This window comes from Maylandia zebra, linkage group LG11 (genome assembly GCF_041146795.1).
Source record: "Maylandia zebra isolate NMK-2024a linkage group LG11, Mzebra_GT3a, whole genome shotgun sequence".
Lineage (NCBI taxonomy): Eukaryota > Metazoa > Chordata > Actinopteri > Cichliformes > Cichlidae > Maylandia > Maylandia zebra.
In genome coordinates, this window is record NC_135177.1 from 9,643,272 (window position 1) to 9,658,922 (window position 15,651).

The window sequence follows — 15,651 nt, forward strand, 5'->3', positions numbered from 1 at the left end:
AACAATACCGAACTATGCAGGTAAGAAACGTGTGCACGTTACCCTGACGTCTGTAGCATCTCCGTGCCTGATATTGCTAGCCCATGTACATGGTTCGCTGTTTGTCTCAAAGTAATGGAAGATCTTAAGAACGCGGTCCATGGAGCCCGGGGGTCTCTCTAGACCTCCAGCAGAGCCACTGGTGCTGGGTACACCAGGCATTCCAGACCGGGATTTAACCCCGCAACCACCCGCAGACGGGTGGTTGATGTTGGGTTCCAAGTAGGAAGACGATGCCATGCCTGACTCGGATGCTCCTGCTAGGGCTAACTGGCCATCATATTCTGAAAAGAAGACAGCAACACAGTAAGGACCCGGTACTCAAATGAACTGGTATTCTGATTTAAAACGAAGTTGGTTATCATATGAATGAAGAAAGCACTGCACACATTAAATGAAAAGGAAACTTTGGAATTTGGATTTAGAGTTGGAGCTAATGAAGTCACAGTTCTTCACATAAACATTTCTACTAAAAAATTCTCAACCAGGGGGAAATTAGGCAGCTATAGAGGACAACTGCTAAATCAACCAGGCGGACAGCTTTTAGACTGACTGACTGCAAGTGGCTTGGTCATTCAGTCCCACCTGCAGCATAGCATGGATGGAGTCTATGCTAAGCTGCCGTCTCTATTGTGGTGTTTCTTAAAATCTAAAAGCTGTATGAGGATAATTAAACGGTTCTGGAAAAACTGGTGCCAGCTAAAAATGGCTTTGGCTCATTTTACGGAAGATTTCTCAAGTAGTGGTGCACCAAATTGAGTTTCAATATCTCAGCATTGACAGCTCATTCTACACGATCACGATCCTGACAGTAACCATCATTTTTCCTTAAGTCCCATTTCTAATGACAAACATTAGAAAAAAAGATGTTTTTCAAGGATTTTAACTATAGATTTATCCAAAGTTAACAATAGCTGCCCTGATACCAATATATAAATCACAGAATATCACAATGCAGATTTCCCGTTTCCAAATTCAAAATGACAATATGAGCACAATAATAAACTTTATTATCAAAAGGAGGCAGACACAGTAATAAACCAGGCTACAATAAAAATGCTGGCTTGTCTAATAAACAAAAGTAAACAAGTTATTGTCTCTCACTCTTCTTTCACCCAATATCCTTTTTTATTAGTTGCCGATTTGTTTCTCGTTCGACTGTATTTTTGTGCATGACACCCCCACCCCCCGATGCTTCCTGTGTCACACTCTCACTTCCTGGACATCCCCGCAGGGTTTTGTCGAGTCATCACCACTGCAAGGACTGCCTTCAGCTGACTGTGATTTCTGGCTATCAGAAATCACAGTCATCAACAAATTAGGCACAAGTGGTGCGAATCAAAATTACTTCACGGCTCATTTCCAGTATTTAAAGTGTAATCTTTGACAAAATGTGAAAGTGATCTGTATCATTAACATCTACCAGATGCTGGATCACAGGCAGATTATTTCCTATCGATAAGAACCGAAGCAGAGACAGACTTATGGAGACTGAATGATGGAGATGCAAGACGTTTCAGCACTTAACCTGTTTGACCTGCAGCTGGATAGAAACATTTATTCTTCCCTCACTGTGAATCCAGGGTTTACCACAGCTAAAGAAAATTGGCTTTTTTGTGTTAAAATTTGTGTTTTTTTAAAAATCGTTTTTCAATGATAGGGGCTTTATTTGCTCAAGGATAACCTCTGTTCGCTCAGAAGATTGCTGTATTTTCTTTTGCACACATTCTTTCCATATTGGTGGTATTAAAATCAACCTTTCAGTGACCAAAGAAGTCCCAAAACTGATATGCTACCTAGATTACATCATGCTGTACGAGGTTATATTCTGAATAGCGAAAATGCTCATTGTGTCCTTGTAATACATATAGGTCAGTGTGAAATGGTCAACCAACAAATCCTCAAGGCACGAATAAAGTAGATTAGTAGATTAGATTATAAATGCCCCTCTTACTGTCATCATCCAATTATAATTTTACTTCTGGTATTAGGATTATTACATGGCCTGTCACAATCCTCAATAATCCCATTAATAATACCACCTTCTTTTCAATAACTGCTGAATTTATTTGATGAGATAAGTTAAAGGTAAAACATTTCGTTGCACATAATAAATATATTAGTGAGTTTTTGCAGCAAAGAACATTTATAATCCCTCCACTGTTACTCTGACAGCAGCTGAAATTTCAAGTTTCATAAGGCGATATATGCAAATCAGCTCTGCTTTATGCTTCAAAATTCCAGGCTTTCTGAACCATTCCTTGTAAAGTATCAACCCAGCACTTTAAAGTACAGGTATGACAAACCATTTGCTGACATTGCTCATGAAATGCTTTTGGCATATGAATCTTCTCAGTTTAGTTTACTGTGCATGTTCACTGACTGAAATCGCATTAGAATGGTTTGCTGGGGTTTTTTCTTTCCCCTTTGGTTGGATATTGTGTAACTGGGTGAGCAAAGCAATGTCTTTTGTATTTTTAGTTGTGGTAAATATACACTAAAAACACTCTCAGTGCAAACCCCTGTACAGACTGTGAGCGCAGAAAGAGTTGCAGATGCAGCTGCCCAGATTATCTTCAGTTGTTTTAACAGCACTAGCTCCAGCTTTCATGCCTTGTCTCAGAGGGACATGTTAAAAAATGTATTGGGGGCATTATTTTGACTGCGAATTCTTTTTACATGTAAGCAACTGCAGCATTTTAGCTACAGAATCACAAACCAAAGTCTGCGGTCTGCTGCTTTCACTTGGTCAGCCGGTAGTCAGATTAGATATTAAGTATTCGAGCATCGTAACACATAAAACACAGGAGCAAAAATCACCTACATGCACCGATAACCTAAATACTACATACAGCTTTGCTAAATCCTGTTAGAGAAGTAAGCATACCTTCATTTCAGTGCAGACATACAGCCACTTTATAATCCTCATACTCTTACATCACATGTAAGTAGGAAATTTAGTATGAGAAGACGTATATAATGCACGATAGGTTGGAAAAAAATACTATAATGTATTGTTACAATAATTATATTAGCACACGCATGCACACACACACACACGTATATACATACACACTCACTCAGTGACAATTAGGGCACTTTATAACACGTATGGCTCTAAATGCAAATTAATAACTGTTTTAAAATAGGTGCCCTACACAACATAAGGTAAATGACATCATCTCTCATTTCCACCAATCTCTGCTCAGTGCAATTGCACTAAATTCCCACATGCAAGCCCTCCCACACACACACAAGCGTGAAGACATGAATCAAATCAACTAGGCCAAGTAGACAGCCAGGAGGGGTGCGGGCAGCTTCCAGACCCACTGCCCGCGCTCTCAGTGGGGCTCCACTGACTGACAGTAAGCCTGTTGAACCACAGAAGGCTGGAGTTGAGCTCAGTCCCACAGCAGCAGCAGCTGGAGGATGGTTTATCTCCTTTTCTAACGGGTATCTGGGTTACTGGGGTTAGCACAACCCTGGGGAAGCAGAGGCTTGGCAGCAGTGGCTTGCCATCGCCATCTCTGTACCATTGCCTTTCTCTTTTCTTCCTCCTCACTTGTTCACATCTCTCACATCAAGCCTATCTTTCTGAAAATGTCACAATTTTTTCCGTTTACTTCCATTTCTCATGTATCAAAACTCCCAAAAGCTTCTTTCCCCATGCTTTCACTCTTCATCTGCTCTTTTCTTCTCATCCTCTTAAACACATCCCTTCTCTCTTCTCACATACTTACAGACCTTTTAGCCACTGCCTTCACAAGTCCATTTGATCCTCCTGTCCTATTGAACCACCTCTCCTCCTTCCTCCCTCTCATCTTCAATTTCCTCTGCTTCCCCCCTCTCCACGTATTTCTCTCGCTACTTCAAAGGATACGCATAATCTATATTAGACTGAGGAGCAGACATGTGAAGGCTAAACATTAGTTGCAAATATTTCAACAGTTTAATACTGACAAAAAAGCAACCATATATACTACTTTAACACTAAAAGCACTTTATACAACATGTCTCATTCACATAAGCACGTTTTTTAATCTGTTTCTATCTAACACTCACACTCCAATCAGTGCATCAGGAGCAACTTGTTGTGTCTTGCAAGTACAAATACAGCAACCGAGGTTTGACTCAAGTGCTGTAAACATGGACTGACATACACTCTTATTAGACAGCGTCGGCAACTAACTAAGTTAAGTTCAGCCATTGTTGCAACTGGACCTGACATGTAACAAATTCTGACAGCAAACAGAAACAGTACAGATCATTATGCCTGTAGCATACTGTGAAAACACCCAAAGCTCAGCGTGATGAAAAGTACAATTCATCTTGTTCAGGATACCTATATCCACTGGCAAACACAATCATTTACCATATGTGCACCTAATGAAAGAACAGTGCACTGCCTTCAAGATACTGCATCACCAATTATTATGGATTTAATGTTATAGTCATAAAGAGCGAGAATTAAGTGAAATAAACAGCAGAAAGTACTAACTAGACAATGTATAGTATACATCTCCAATTTCTCTACTGATGCTTCTTAATACCTACTTGGTAAGGGGTGCTGTGCATAAATGCACCCCCCCTTGGTCCAGCAGAGAGGGATGCAGCCGCTGCTCTCCATTTGTACTGTAGGGGGAGCAATTCCAGGTGTGGCCACGGGGCCCAGACAAAACTACTGGGCCCTAAAAACAGCATAGAGCCTATGACTAGGGCCAATTCCTCATTGGGCTTTATGCAACAATTTTAAAAAAAGATTCCAGGTAGATAAATCTGAAGACACCCGTTGAAAAAAAAAAATCAACAAGATGTGAAAAACAGTGGGAATTTGTTGTGCTGGTGACTGGAGTCTTTTTGGTAAAAAGCTTATTGATTGTAAAAAAAAAAAAATATCGTAGTAAAAAAAAAAAAAAAATCAATTAGCATCCCAGAATTGAAAGTAATGCCAGTAAAGGAAATAAACTAATAGGAGGAAATAAAGAGTGTCAAATATCTTTTGTACTGACGACACATCAAACAGAGAAAACACTGGCTGGCTTGCTGTCTATGCTGTAGCAGTCACTACATTAGACTAAAAGTGCAGCTGATAGAGAAGATCCAATAGCTTTTAAATAATACTGACACAGAGGTCCATCAGGGCTTCTTGTGCATAATAATCTAATTTATAAATATTTCATGTCTAATATTTGGTGAGAAAATCCAAGCTCCAATCACAAGACTGCAACTCATTTCTCCACAGCTTTTTGAAACATTACTCCACTTCAGGAGTCATCAACTTGGATTCCTGGTCTTAGTAATCAGCCGGTCTGACTCTTGCCATGTCCTTTCACACAGAAAATTTTGCAACGTAATATGTAACGATCCTCTGTCAGGAAGCTCTTTCACCCCAAGGAGACTGAGCCTCTGAGGGTAGAGATAATTCAGTAATTTGCTCAAGGACACTTCACTGGAAGCTTCCAGAAAAAGATTCTCATGACTGATGATTTCCTTCCCTATTAGGCCATCTTGTAGGCCAATAAATTCCCACAAAATATCAAATTCAGGTCATCGGTAGGGAGTTAGTGATCCAATATATCAATCCTTGATAATAAACTCAAAGGTTTCTTTCCTGCAGCCATAAATCTTCAGCCACCGGGGTTTGGCATTACACGTCAAATTTCCAGGATACAAAATAAAAGTGACAGCGCTCACTGGATACGTAGGACTCCATAAAATCACATCAAGCGATCATTTTCCAAAGGAAGGTAGCAGTTCTGTTCTGTAAATCCACAATGCTGTCCAGAGGGGATGGCAACGCAGATCACAGCAAGGAGACCAGAGAAACAGGCATCAGTGAAAAAGACACAAAAATGTAGGGCACAGAAAATAAGCCTAGTGAGGGAGAGGAAAATAAGAGTGACTGAAGCAAGGGGGATAAAGAAAGAGCAAAGACATAAAGCTGAAAGAAATAAAAATTAGAAAAATGAGATACAGTTAGAATTAAAGATGAGTGGAAAAGAACATTTTGAGATGGGGAAAAAAAGAGAAGAAATGAAGCGAGCGGAATGATGAAAGAGAAGCAGAGAAACCTCAGGGAGAAGCTGAGCCTCACGTCCTCCAAAGCTTTCCCACAATGCTCAGAGCCAGCAGGAGTTAACCAGGTCAGAGCAGGTATCTGACGCTAGAGCGGGACATAAGTGAATGAAGAAAAGAAAAAAAAAAAGAACAGCAGGATGGAAGCAGGACTAAAAAAAAAAAAAAAAGGGAAAAATATTTAGCAAGAGCAGGTTTGATGCTGTAAATCCATTTCGAAGTCAGGCAGCGGCGTGTTGCTTAGTCTTTCTTCTGTGGAGGCGGAAAAGAAGCGAGAGCAGTTACAACATAACTTCCAACCTCTCAGACATACACAGATACACCCAAACACACGCACGCGCACACACAGACTGCTCATCCAGCAAAATCTTTAGGGAGTCAAAATGAGTGCACCGAAAAGCATGAAGATCAGACTGAGTGTAAGCCAAAAAGGGTGTATTAGAGTTCCCATATGTGTGTGTGCGCGTCTGAGAGAGCGAGAGAGAGCGAAATGCATAGGAAATATGAAATCAAAGTGACTGCATGTGAGTGTCAGCAAAAAGTGAGAGTGCGCGTCTGTGAGCCAAGTGTTTCTCCTCTGCTGTGTTTTAGGTTTAAGCTGCTGCGACCACACTGCGAAAAAGCTGCTCGGATTGCTAACAGGCACAACCATGGAGGGGAGGGGGATGTTGGTGTGTTTGCAGAGGTGTGCGTGTGTGTAAGGCAGAAGGGGGGGGGGCACACGGAACAGAAGCAGGAAGAAAGATAGATATGAACATTGTAAATGAGACTTGATGCAGTGGAAAGTAGGTGCGCTGATTGGACAGAATGCTAAAAAGGACCCGGTGACTTTAATAAACAATTATATGAACACACAAACCTGTCACACACACACCCACGGTTTTACCAAGATTAGTGATTAGCCACTGAAAACACACATTCCACTCTCCTACCACTTACGACATTTGTTTGTCTACATTTCTCTACACCATCCCTCCCCCTTTTGACTCTGCAGCCCTCAGCAGGTCTACACTGCCCTCTGTCCACGCTCTCCTCCTCTCCACACATATTTCACCTGCTCCTGCAGCCTGCGAGCTTCACTGGCAGCAAAGCACTCCAACATTCAATCCCTCTAATGTGACAGCGCACAAGATGTTGTGAACGCTTTACAGCTAAGCTTCTAGTGGCTAAGCGCTGCAAGCAATTACTCACCGAGTATGCCCAGCCACACAGGAAACGTGTTTAAATGCTAGGATGTCTACTTTACTTTTTTATTGAACAAAAAAGTAAACCAAATAGAATAGCACAAACATTTTTAGTTAGTTAATTCTGCAAATATATCAAAAAGGCAACTTTTTGTGTTTAATATTCAGAAAATAAAATTATTACAATAAATTCGCCACTTTATTAGGTATACCTGATTAAGACTCTTAATTAATGTAATGTCAACAGAGGCTATGAAGTTATGAATTAAATCTGTGCGCATGCGCCAACCAGCGTGCAGCCTGTTACAGTCGCTCCTGCTTTTCTCTTAGTTTAGCTCTTTTTTCTTACGTATTCTTTTTTTTTCTGACTTGTATTTTCCTCCGTTTTCTATCTCTTACTCAATCATGTGGATTGAGAGAGTTTTTGTTCTTCTGGTGGCCGTGGAACTGTTACTTTTATCATGGAACGGGACCGCGGCACATCTCCTACACGCACGGACTGTTTACTCCAGAGATCAGCTGATCGCCCTGATGCCGGCCGGCTCGCTGGCCAGGCCCGCAGAAGTGCCCGCAGAAGTACCAGCTGAAATTTGGAGGAAAACACATCGGGGATGCAGAGGTCAAGGACAGAAGAGAAGAAAAAAGGTGACGGTGAGACAGCGGAGGCTCGAAGCGAGGAGGAGGTTTAAACCGTGTCTGCCGTCTATCGTGATGGGAAATGTGCGATCGTTGGCAAGTAAAATCGACGAGCTCTCAGCACTGGTACGGAGTCAGAGGGAATACCGAGAGTGTAGCCTGATGTGTTTCACCGAATCATGGCTGCACCAGGTCATTCCCGATGAGAATGCTTCCGTGGAAGGCTTCCACACTGTTCGGGCGGACAGGGACAGCATCGCTAGCGGTAAGCGTAAAGGAGGTGGGCTTGCTGTTTTAGTTAACAACCGGTGGTGTAACCCTGCCAACATAACAATCAAAGAAAGGATTTGTTGCCCGGACACTGAACTGTGTGCTGTTGGACTCAGGCCGTATTATTTACCCAGGGAATTCTCTCACGTCATCTTGGTGGCTGTTTATGTTCCCCCCTCTGCTAACCCCACAGCTGCATGTGACACTATCCACTCTGCCATAGCTCGGCTACAGACTCAGCACCCGAGTGCCTTTATTGTGATCTCGGGTGACTTCAACCATGTATCACTGGACAATACACTACCAACATTCAAACAATATGTGGACTGTCCCACCAGGGGAGAGAAAACTTTAGACTTACTGTATGCTAACGTCAAGGATGCATACAGCTCCTCCTCCCTCCCCCCACTTGGTAGGTCAGATCATAACCTGATTCACCTCACCCCCCGCTATGTGCCAATTGTGAGGAGGGAACCTGTGACCACCAGGACTGTTAGGAGGTGGTCAGAGGAGGCAATAGCGGAACTACAGGGCTGTTTCGAGGTGACCGACTGGGAAACACTCTGTGAGCCTCACGCCGAGGACATCAATGGGCTTACTGAGTGTATCACAGACTACATAACTTTCTGCACCGACTCCATTGTTCCAGCTCAGACTGTTCATTGTTACCCAAATAACAAGCCGTGGGTGACTAAGGACATCAAAGCCCTCCTCAACAACAAGAAGAGGGCTTTCAGAGGGGGCAACAAAGAGGAGGTGAGGAAGATCCAGGTGTTACTAAAGGACAAGATCAGAGAGGCTAAGGACAATTACAGGAGGAAGCTGGAGTGGAAACTCCAGCAGAACAGCATGAGAGAGGTGTGGAGGGGCATGAAGACCATCACTGGATTCAGGCCAACCAACAGCAGGGGAGCTGAGGGAGGTGAGAATAGAGCCGACGAGTTGAATCTGTTTTTCAATAGATTCGACACCACAGTGTCTGCTCCCACCCCCACAACCTCACCTGCAGTCAGCCTGGAATCCAGAGCCACACAACTGTGCCAGCCTCTCTCTTCACATGTTGCCTCCTGTGAGATTCCTGACACCCCTCCCCCACCCATCACCTTCACTCAATACCAGGTTGAGATGCAAATGAGGAGACTTCACTCAGGCAAGTCTGCTGGACCAGACGGAGTGAGTCCCCTTGTCCTCAAGGCCTGTGCCCCCCAGCTGTGTGGAGTCTTTCATAAACTGTTTATGCTGAGTCTGAGTCTGCAGAGGGTCCCGGTGATGTGGAAGACATCATGCCTCGTCCCTGTACCAAAGACGCCTCGTCCCAGTGGCCCCCAGGATTACAGGCCCGTGGCACTGACCTCCCACATCATGAAGACCCTGGAAAGGCTCATCCTGGACCAGCTGCGACCCATAGTAAGACCACATCTGGATCCCCTTCAGTTCGCTTATCAGCCTCGTCTCGGAACAGAGGACGCCATCATCTACCTGCTCAATCGTGTCTACACCCATCTGGACCAGCCGGCGAGCACTGTGAGGGTCATGTTTTTTGACTTTTCCAGTGCTTTCAACACCATCAGGCCGACCCTCCTGGGTGATAAGTTAGCAGCGATGCAGGTGGATGCTTCTCTGGTGTCCTGGATTGTTGATTACCTGACAGGAAGACCACAATATGTACGTCTCCCACAGTGTGTGTCTGACAAGGTGATTAGCAACACAGGGGCACCACAGGGGACTGTCCTCTCCCCCTTCCTCTTCACCCTCTACACCACAGACTTCAGCCACTGCACAGAGACCTGCCATCTTCAGAAGTTTTCTGATGACTCTGCGGTGGTTGGATGCATCAGCAGGGATGATGAGACAGAGTACCGGGCTGTGGTCGACTCCTTTGTCACGTGGTGTGAGCAGAATCATCTGCAGCTCAACGTGGCAAAGACCAAGGAACTGATCGTGGACTTTAGGAAGACCAGGAAACACTTGACCCCTGTTTCAATCCAGGGGGTCAGTGTTGACATTGTGGAGGACTATAAATACCTTGGAGTACACATTGACAATAAACTGGACTGGGCTAAAAACACCACAGCACTTTACAGGAAGGGCCAGAGTCGTCTCTATTTTTTGAGGCGACTGAGGTCCTTCAACATCTGCCAGAAAATGCTGAGGGTTTTCTATGAGTCTGTGGTGGCCAGTGCGATCCTCTATGCTGTTGCATGCTGGGGGAGCAGGCTGAGGGTCGCAGATGCCAACAGACTTAATAAACTGATCCGTAAGGCCAGCAATGTTGTGGGGATGGAGCTGGACTCCCTCAAGGTGGTGTCGGAGAGGCGGATGCTGTCCAAGATAAAGACAATGTTGGATAACACCTCCCACCCACTCCATGACATGTTGGTCAGTCACAGGAGCTCGTTCAGTGAGAGACTGAGATTACCGAAAAGCACCACTGAACGACACAGGAAATCATTCCTGCCTGTGGCCATCTCCCTGTACAACGCATCCACTTAACACACTGTTTGCTGCTACAACTACACATGTTTCTTTTCCAAATATTTATTTATAAGTGACTTATGTATGTATGTATGTATATATATGTATATATTGTACTATTCTTAGTTAGCGTATTGTCTGTCTTGTCTTAATGTTGGTTTAAAATGGAGCACTGTAACAAAAAATAATTTCCCCCAGGGATCAATAAAGTATTCTGATTCTGATTCTGATTCTGAAGTTCAAACTGTGCACCAGGATGGAAGAGGAAGCCCACATCGAATGCCACTCGTATCAGCTAAGAACAGGAAACTGAAGCTACAATTCACTCTCGCTCACCAAATTAAATAACAGAATAATGGAAAAAGAATTGTCTGAACTGACGAGCCTCTATTTTTGATGCAATATTCAGACGGCTAGGTCAAAATTTGGCGTACCCAGCATAAAAGCAGACATCCATCCTGCCGTGTATCACAGGTTCAGGCTGCTGGTTGTGGTGCACAGTAATGTTTGTCGTACCAACTGAGCAATGTTTAAAAACCACATCCGACCTGAGAATTGCTGCTGACCATGTGCATCCCTTTATGACCACAGTGTACCCATCTTCTGATGGCTGCTTCCTCAGATTAAGACATCACAAAGCTCAAATCATCTCAAACTGATTTCTCCATAACAGAAGTTCACTGGCCACCACAGTCACCAGATCTTAACCCAATAGAGTATCGTTGAGATGTACTAGAATGGGATATTCACACCATAGATGTCTGCAGCCACTGCGCCATTATGAACCAAAATCTCAGAGGAATGTTTCCAGCACCTTGTTGAATCTATGACACAAATTAAGCCAATTCTGGAAGCGAAAGGAGGTCCTAGCCAGCACTAGCAATGTGTGCATAACTAATGCAGTGGCCGGTGAGTGCATTTCTAAAACTTGGCTCTGGATACATGCTGTGCAAACAGAGAGGAGAAAGTGTAATGCTGCTACTGCAAAGAAATGACTCGGGATCTTTCTGTTTTATGTTTTTTGCATCATATCACTATTTGACTGTTACAGGACAGAAACTGTGTCCAGAAGGTGTTATAGAGGAAGTTTACCCTGTGCCATTATCAGCCACAAAGGTTACATTCTGCCAGTCTGCACGCTGGATGGTTTATTGTTGTCGTTTTCCAGCAAACTGAGGAAGCTTCATGTGATTACAGGTTTGTGCCAACTTCAACTTTGGCATTTGAGAACTCCCAGAGTTAAGAAATGTAAATTTTGTTTTGGTCTTTCTCAGCTCAGAATATTCAGCATCCTGCCTGTAGACATACAGTAGGATCAACAGTTACCTAGCAACAGCTATGGAGAGATACTGGTGCTAAGGGCTATAAAATGTCTCATCTATACCTTTAAAATTATTCCGCTCAACTTCAAACCGCTCTCAGTAACACTGGCCTTGTTTAAGTCTGCGATAATATCAAATAACATCTGATTTAAAAATAAAAAGGAAAAAGCAGAACAGCACCTCTGTACAAGTGCTCTAAACCAAACTATGTACAATATCCACTTTTATTCAACAAAAAGGTTGCAAAAGGAAAGTATATTCAAAATAAAGCTGATATAACCATTCATGTACTGTATACTTCACATATTAGCCTGCATTGTTTATACTGGCTTTAAACATTTTACATGATTTAAACAATGTTTAAAATAAAGCCTGCTGATATATTTTAGCCAAATAATGGTAAATCCTTACCAACATACACCAGTATGAAAATATCTTCTACAGAACAGAAAAAGATGTTTAGAGTAATTTACAAATCATGTCATAGTTTTTCCAGCAGCATATGCTACATCACAGCTGAGCAGGGCGACAAACACTAATTTGCTCACCAGTTTGTGAAATAAAAAGCTAGAAAGTTAATAAAGAAAGGGCTCCACGATTTTACTTTTTTTTGATAGAACACAAGTATGTATTTAAAAAAATACACATCTAGGAAATTTGACAATACCTTGATATTACAATTTTTTTTTAACTTTCACAGAATTGATTCATAAACTCAACTAAACTCAATAGTTTTTTAATTCCTATCATTAGTTGATAGAAAATAGACATAATACCTTCATATATTGAAAACAACTCAAATTGTACTCACCGGCATAGTATGATATTCTGGAAATGTCTGCGAAAAGAAAGAGGGAGAAAAAAAAAGTCTTAATTGATAAATTTGTGAAAACGACTCAGTGACTTACATCCTGCGTTATTCTCGCTACAGCACTCAGCTGTAAATGGGGTAGATATTCTCTAAAACTTGTCTGTGACCAAAACCACAAAATTAGCACATTTTAAAGCCATTTTTCTCTGCATCTCATTCAGTACCTGACAGAAGATGATTTTTCATGCATGGATAACTTGAAACTACTTTAACATTTCAGAGGTACTGTACAGCAGAGTAAAGAAAAATAAATTAAGAGACAAAGAAGACTTAATAAGAGCTTGACAGGTAAAAAATAAAACAACAGATAACATTACTACCAAAGGTTTCACCAGAGAGGATGCTGACTACTCCAAAAGTCCCAATTTAACTGAATAAAATTCCCATTTTAATTCTGAACACACAAAAATGAATTTCTAATCATGCTCATCACTTCACTTCTTTACACGTTTGTCAGCACTGAGCACACAGCAGCAGTGATGAATGAAGAGGATTTGATGTGAGCTGCGTTCCAGACGGATGGAGCGAGGCGAGAATCATGACTTGGCAGAATATATCTGCGCCGTCATGCTATAACAGCTTCACCTCCAGCTCACATTCAAATCTCAATCTGTCCCCTGACCTCTCTGCCTAACGCTCCTCTCTCCCATACTTTCACTCTCTAGATTCTCATACAACAATGAAACCAAACTGAACATTATGCAGAAATGTCCAACACTCTGAAGCTAAGCTGACATCGGTTACTAAGCAACAGACAACAGGCTGTGGTGCTAATAAGGATGCTGAGGCTTTGTCTTTATAATACGTGTAGGGAAAAAAAAGGTTAGTCCTAGTTCCGTACAGTTTTATGTTACTTTGTATCAACTTGAAGCACATCAGGGTTCAGGTATGTACTGTGTTACAGTCTCTCTAGAAAATTGTGTTGAGAAGCACGTCACCAACCTGCATTTAATAAAGCTATAACCAATTAGACTGGGATGAGTAATTGTTGGCTTCATTAATAATCATTTTTAAGCTGGAGGTGTGCACTGATTCAATATTAAGGACTCACTTTAGGCTGTGTACAAGCTAAATATTTTTTATTTTTATCAGTTGCACAAAGGAATTAGATGAAGTGGCCACAGATGGAAAACAGCTAAATCATTTTTGGTTGGTACGGCTTCTCAGTGAACACCTGAGACGAGATAGAATAAGTGTAAGAGACTGGTAACAGAAAAGGCATAATTTTAGAGTTTCATTCAAAGACAGATGCAAACACTGTCTGCTATTAGCAGAAGACAAATAAGTTCATTTTCAATAGGCAACAAACAACATGTAATACTGTGATAAGAACTTAATGTAATTAGTATGAATTTGGTACTGGAACATGTGTGAATATCTTCTTGCAATATGCTGTCAGACAACATAACTGTTTTACAACAAAATATTTCAAAATTAAATAAATGCAACACTAATAATACACTGTATATAGAACGTGGTAGATATAGCCATAAGTTCATGAAGTCTCATTTTGAAGCCCTGAAGCCTTCCACTGTCACAATCGCGCAGTTTTAAAACTGGAAATTTAAGACTACACTCATACAAAGCAGGCTCACCCTAAAGCATATCCTGCCTGATTATTCTTTTTATCTCTGATAAACACCATAATTTACCAAATAAGCATCATCTTTTATTTAATAAGACCTGAGCCTAGCAATTGCAAACATAAACTAATTAGGAAAGTGTTTACTGAGGTCAAACATCAGGGAAGCCAGAGTTGTTTTTCCCACCTACTTCTATAAAGCCTGACTTGTTTTTCCACTAGAGTCACCTCCTGAGGCTTTTCAGTGCTGGCTTTACTATTTAATCTATCATTTGAATACAATCTGTGGTATTAAAGCTAAGATCTTTAGTAAACTGCGCTTACTCACAATTCTGACATAAATAAAACTGCAGTATAGCATGTACTGTACTGCTATACAGTGGCAGAATGCTTTGGTGGCCTCAGGAATACCTTTTGTGGATTATGTAGATCTTTTGGCTTCATCAGACATCTACCTCTGGCTCACACTGGGGTAGTTTGCAGTCGAGTGTGAAATGGTGGGAAGGAGAGTTAGCACCTCCAAGTCTCGAGCCACGGTTTTCAGCCAGAAAGGGCGTGGAGTTCCCTTTCCAGGTCATAGAGCTGCTCTCCCAAATGGAGAAGTTTATTGGGGTCTCTTTCACAAGTGAGAGGAGAGTGGAGTGGGAGAATGATAGATGGATCAGTGTGGATTGGCAGCGATGCAGATGCTTTACTAATCTGCCGTGGTGAAGACAGAGCTGGGTGTGAAAGTGAAGCTGTCGATTTATCGGTCTATGTTCCCTTACCTCACCTACGGCCACAAGTTCTAGGTAGAGACTGAAAGAATGAGATTAGGGACACAGGCGGTGAAAATGAGCTTCCGCTGAAATAACGTTGTGCTCTCCCTTTAGGACAAGGTAGGGGATTTAATCATTCGGGAGGGGCTCAGTGCAGAACCGCTTCTTTTCCACATCGGGCATCTGAAAAGGGCATCACAGATGGGGTGTTTTCGGCATGTCCTACTAAAAGGAGTCTCTCATACAGTTCTAGGACATACTCTCGGCTGGCTTGGGAACACCTCAATGTCCTCCTGCGCTTGTCACCAGTTAAAGGGCAGAAAATAGGATGGATGGATGAATGGATACCGTGTAATAACTTACCGTGCGTGGATTCCAATAAGTTACATTTTATGGTGTGTTTTTATTACTTCTCATTGGTTCACTGATGCTCAGAGTA

General features: G+C 42.2%; 1 protein-coding gene across 10 annotated transcripts in view; it reads right to left on the reverse strand.

The window, feature by feature from the left end:
• The window catches only part of ptk2ab (protein tyrosine kinase 2ab), a 68,219-nt gene that overhangs the window by 44,799 nt on the left and 7,769 nt on the right, over positions 1-15,651 (reverse strand). For 3 of the 10 annotated variants that reach the window (XM_076889763.1, XM_076889764.1, XM_076889761.1), the window contains exons 1-2: positions 4,594-4,926; positions 43-323 (exon numbers count right to left, since the gene is read on the reverse strand). In XM_076889763.1, coding sequence (XP_076745878.1) covers positions 43-323; positions 4,594-4,666 — 354 coding nt within the window. In that variant the 5' untranslated portion in view covers positions 4,667-4,926. Of the gene's footprint in view, positions 1-42; positions 324-4,593; positions 4,958-12,812; positions 12,840-14,865; positions 14,888-15,651 lie in introns of those variants that run through there. The other 7 variants (XM_076889766.1, XM_076889762.1, XM_076889767.1 and 4 more) reach the window with 6 other exon arrangements.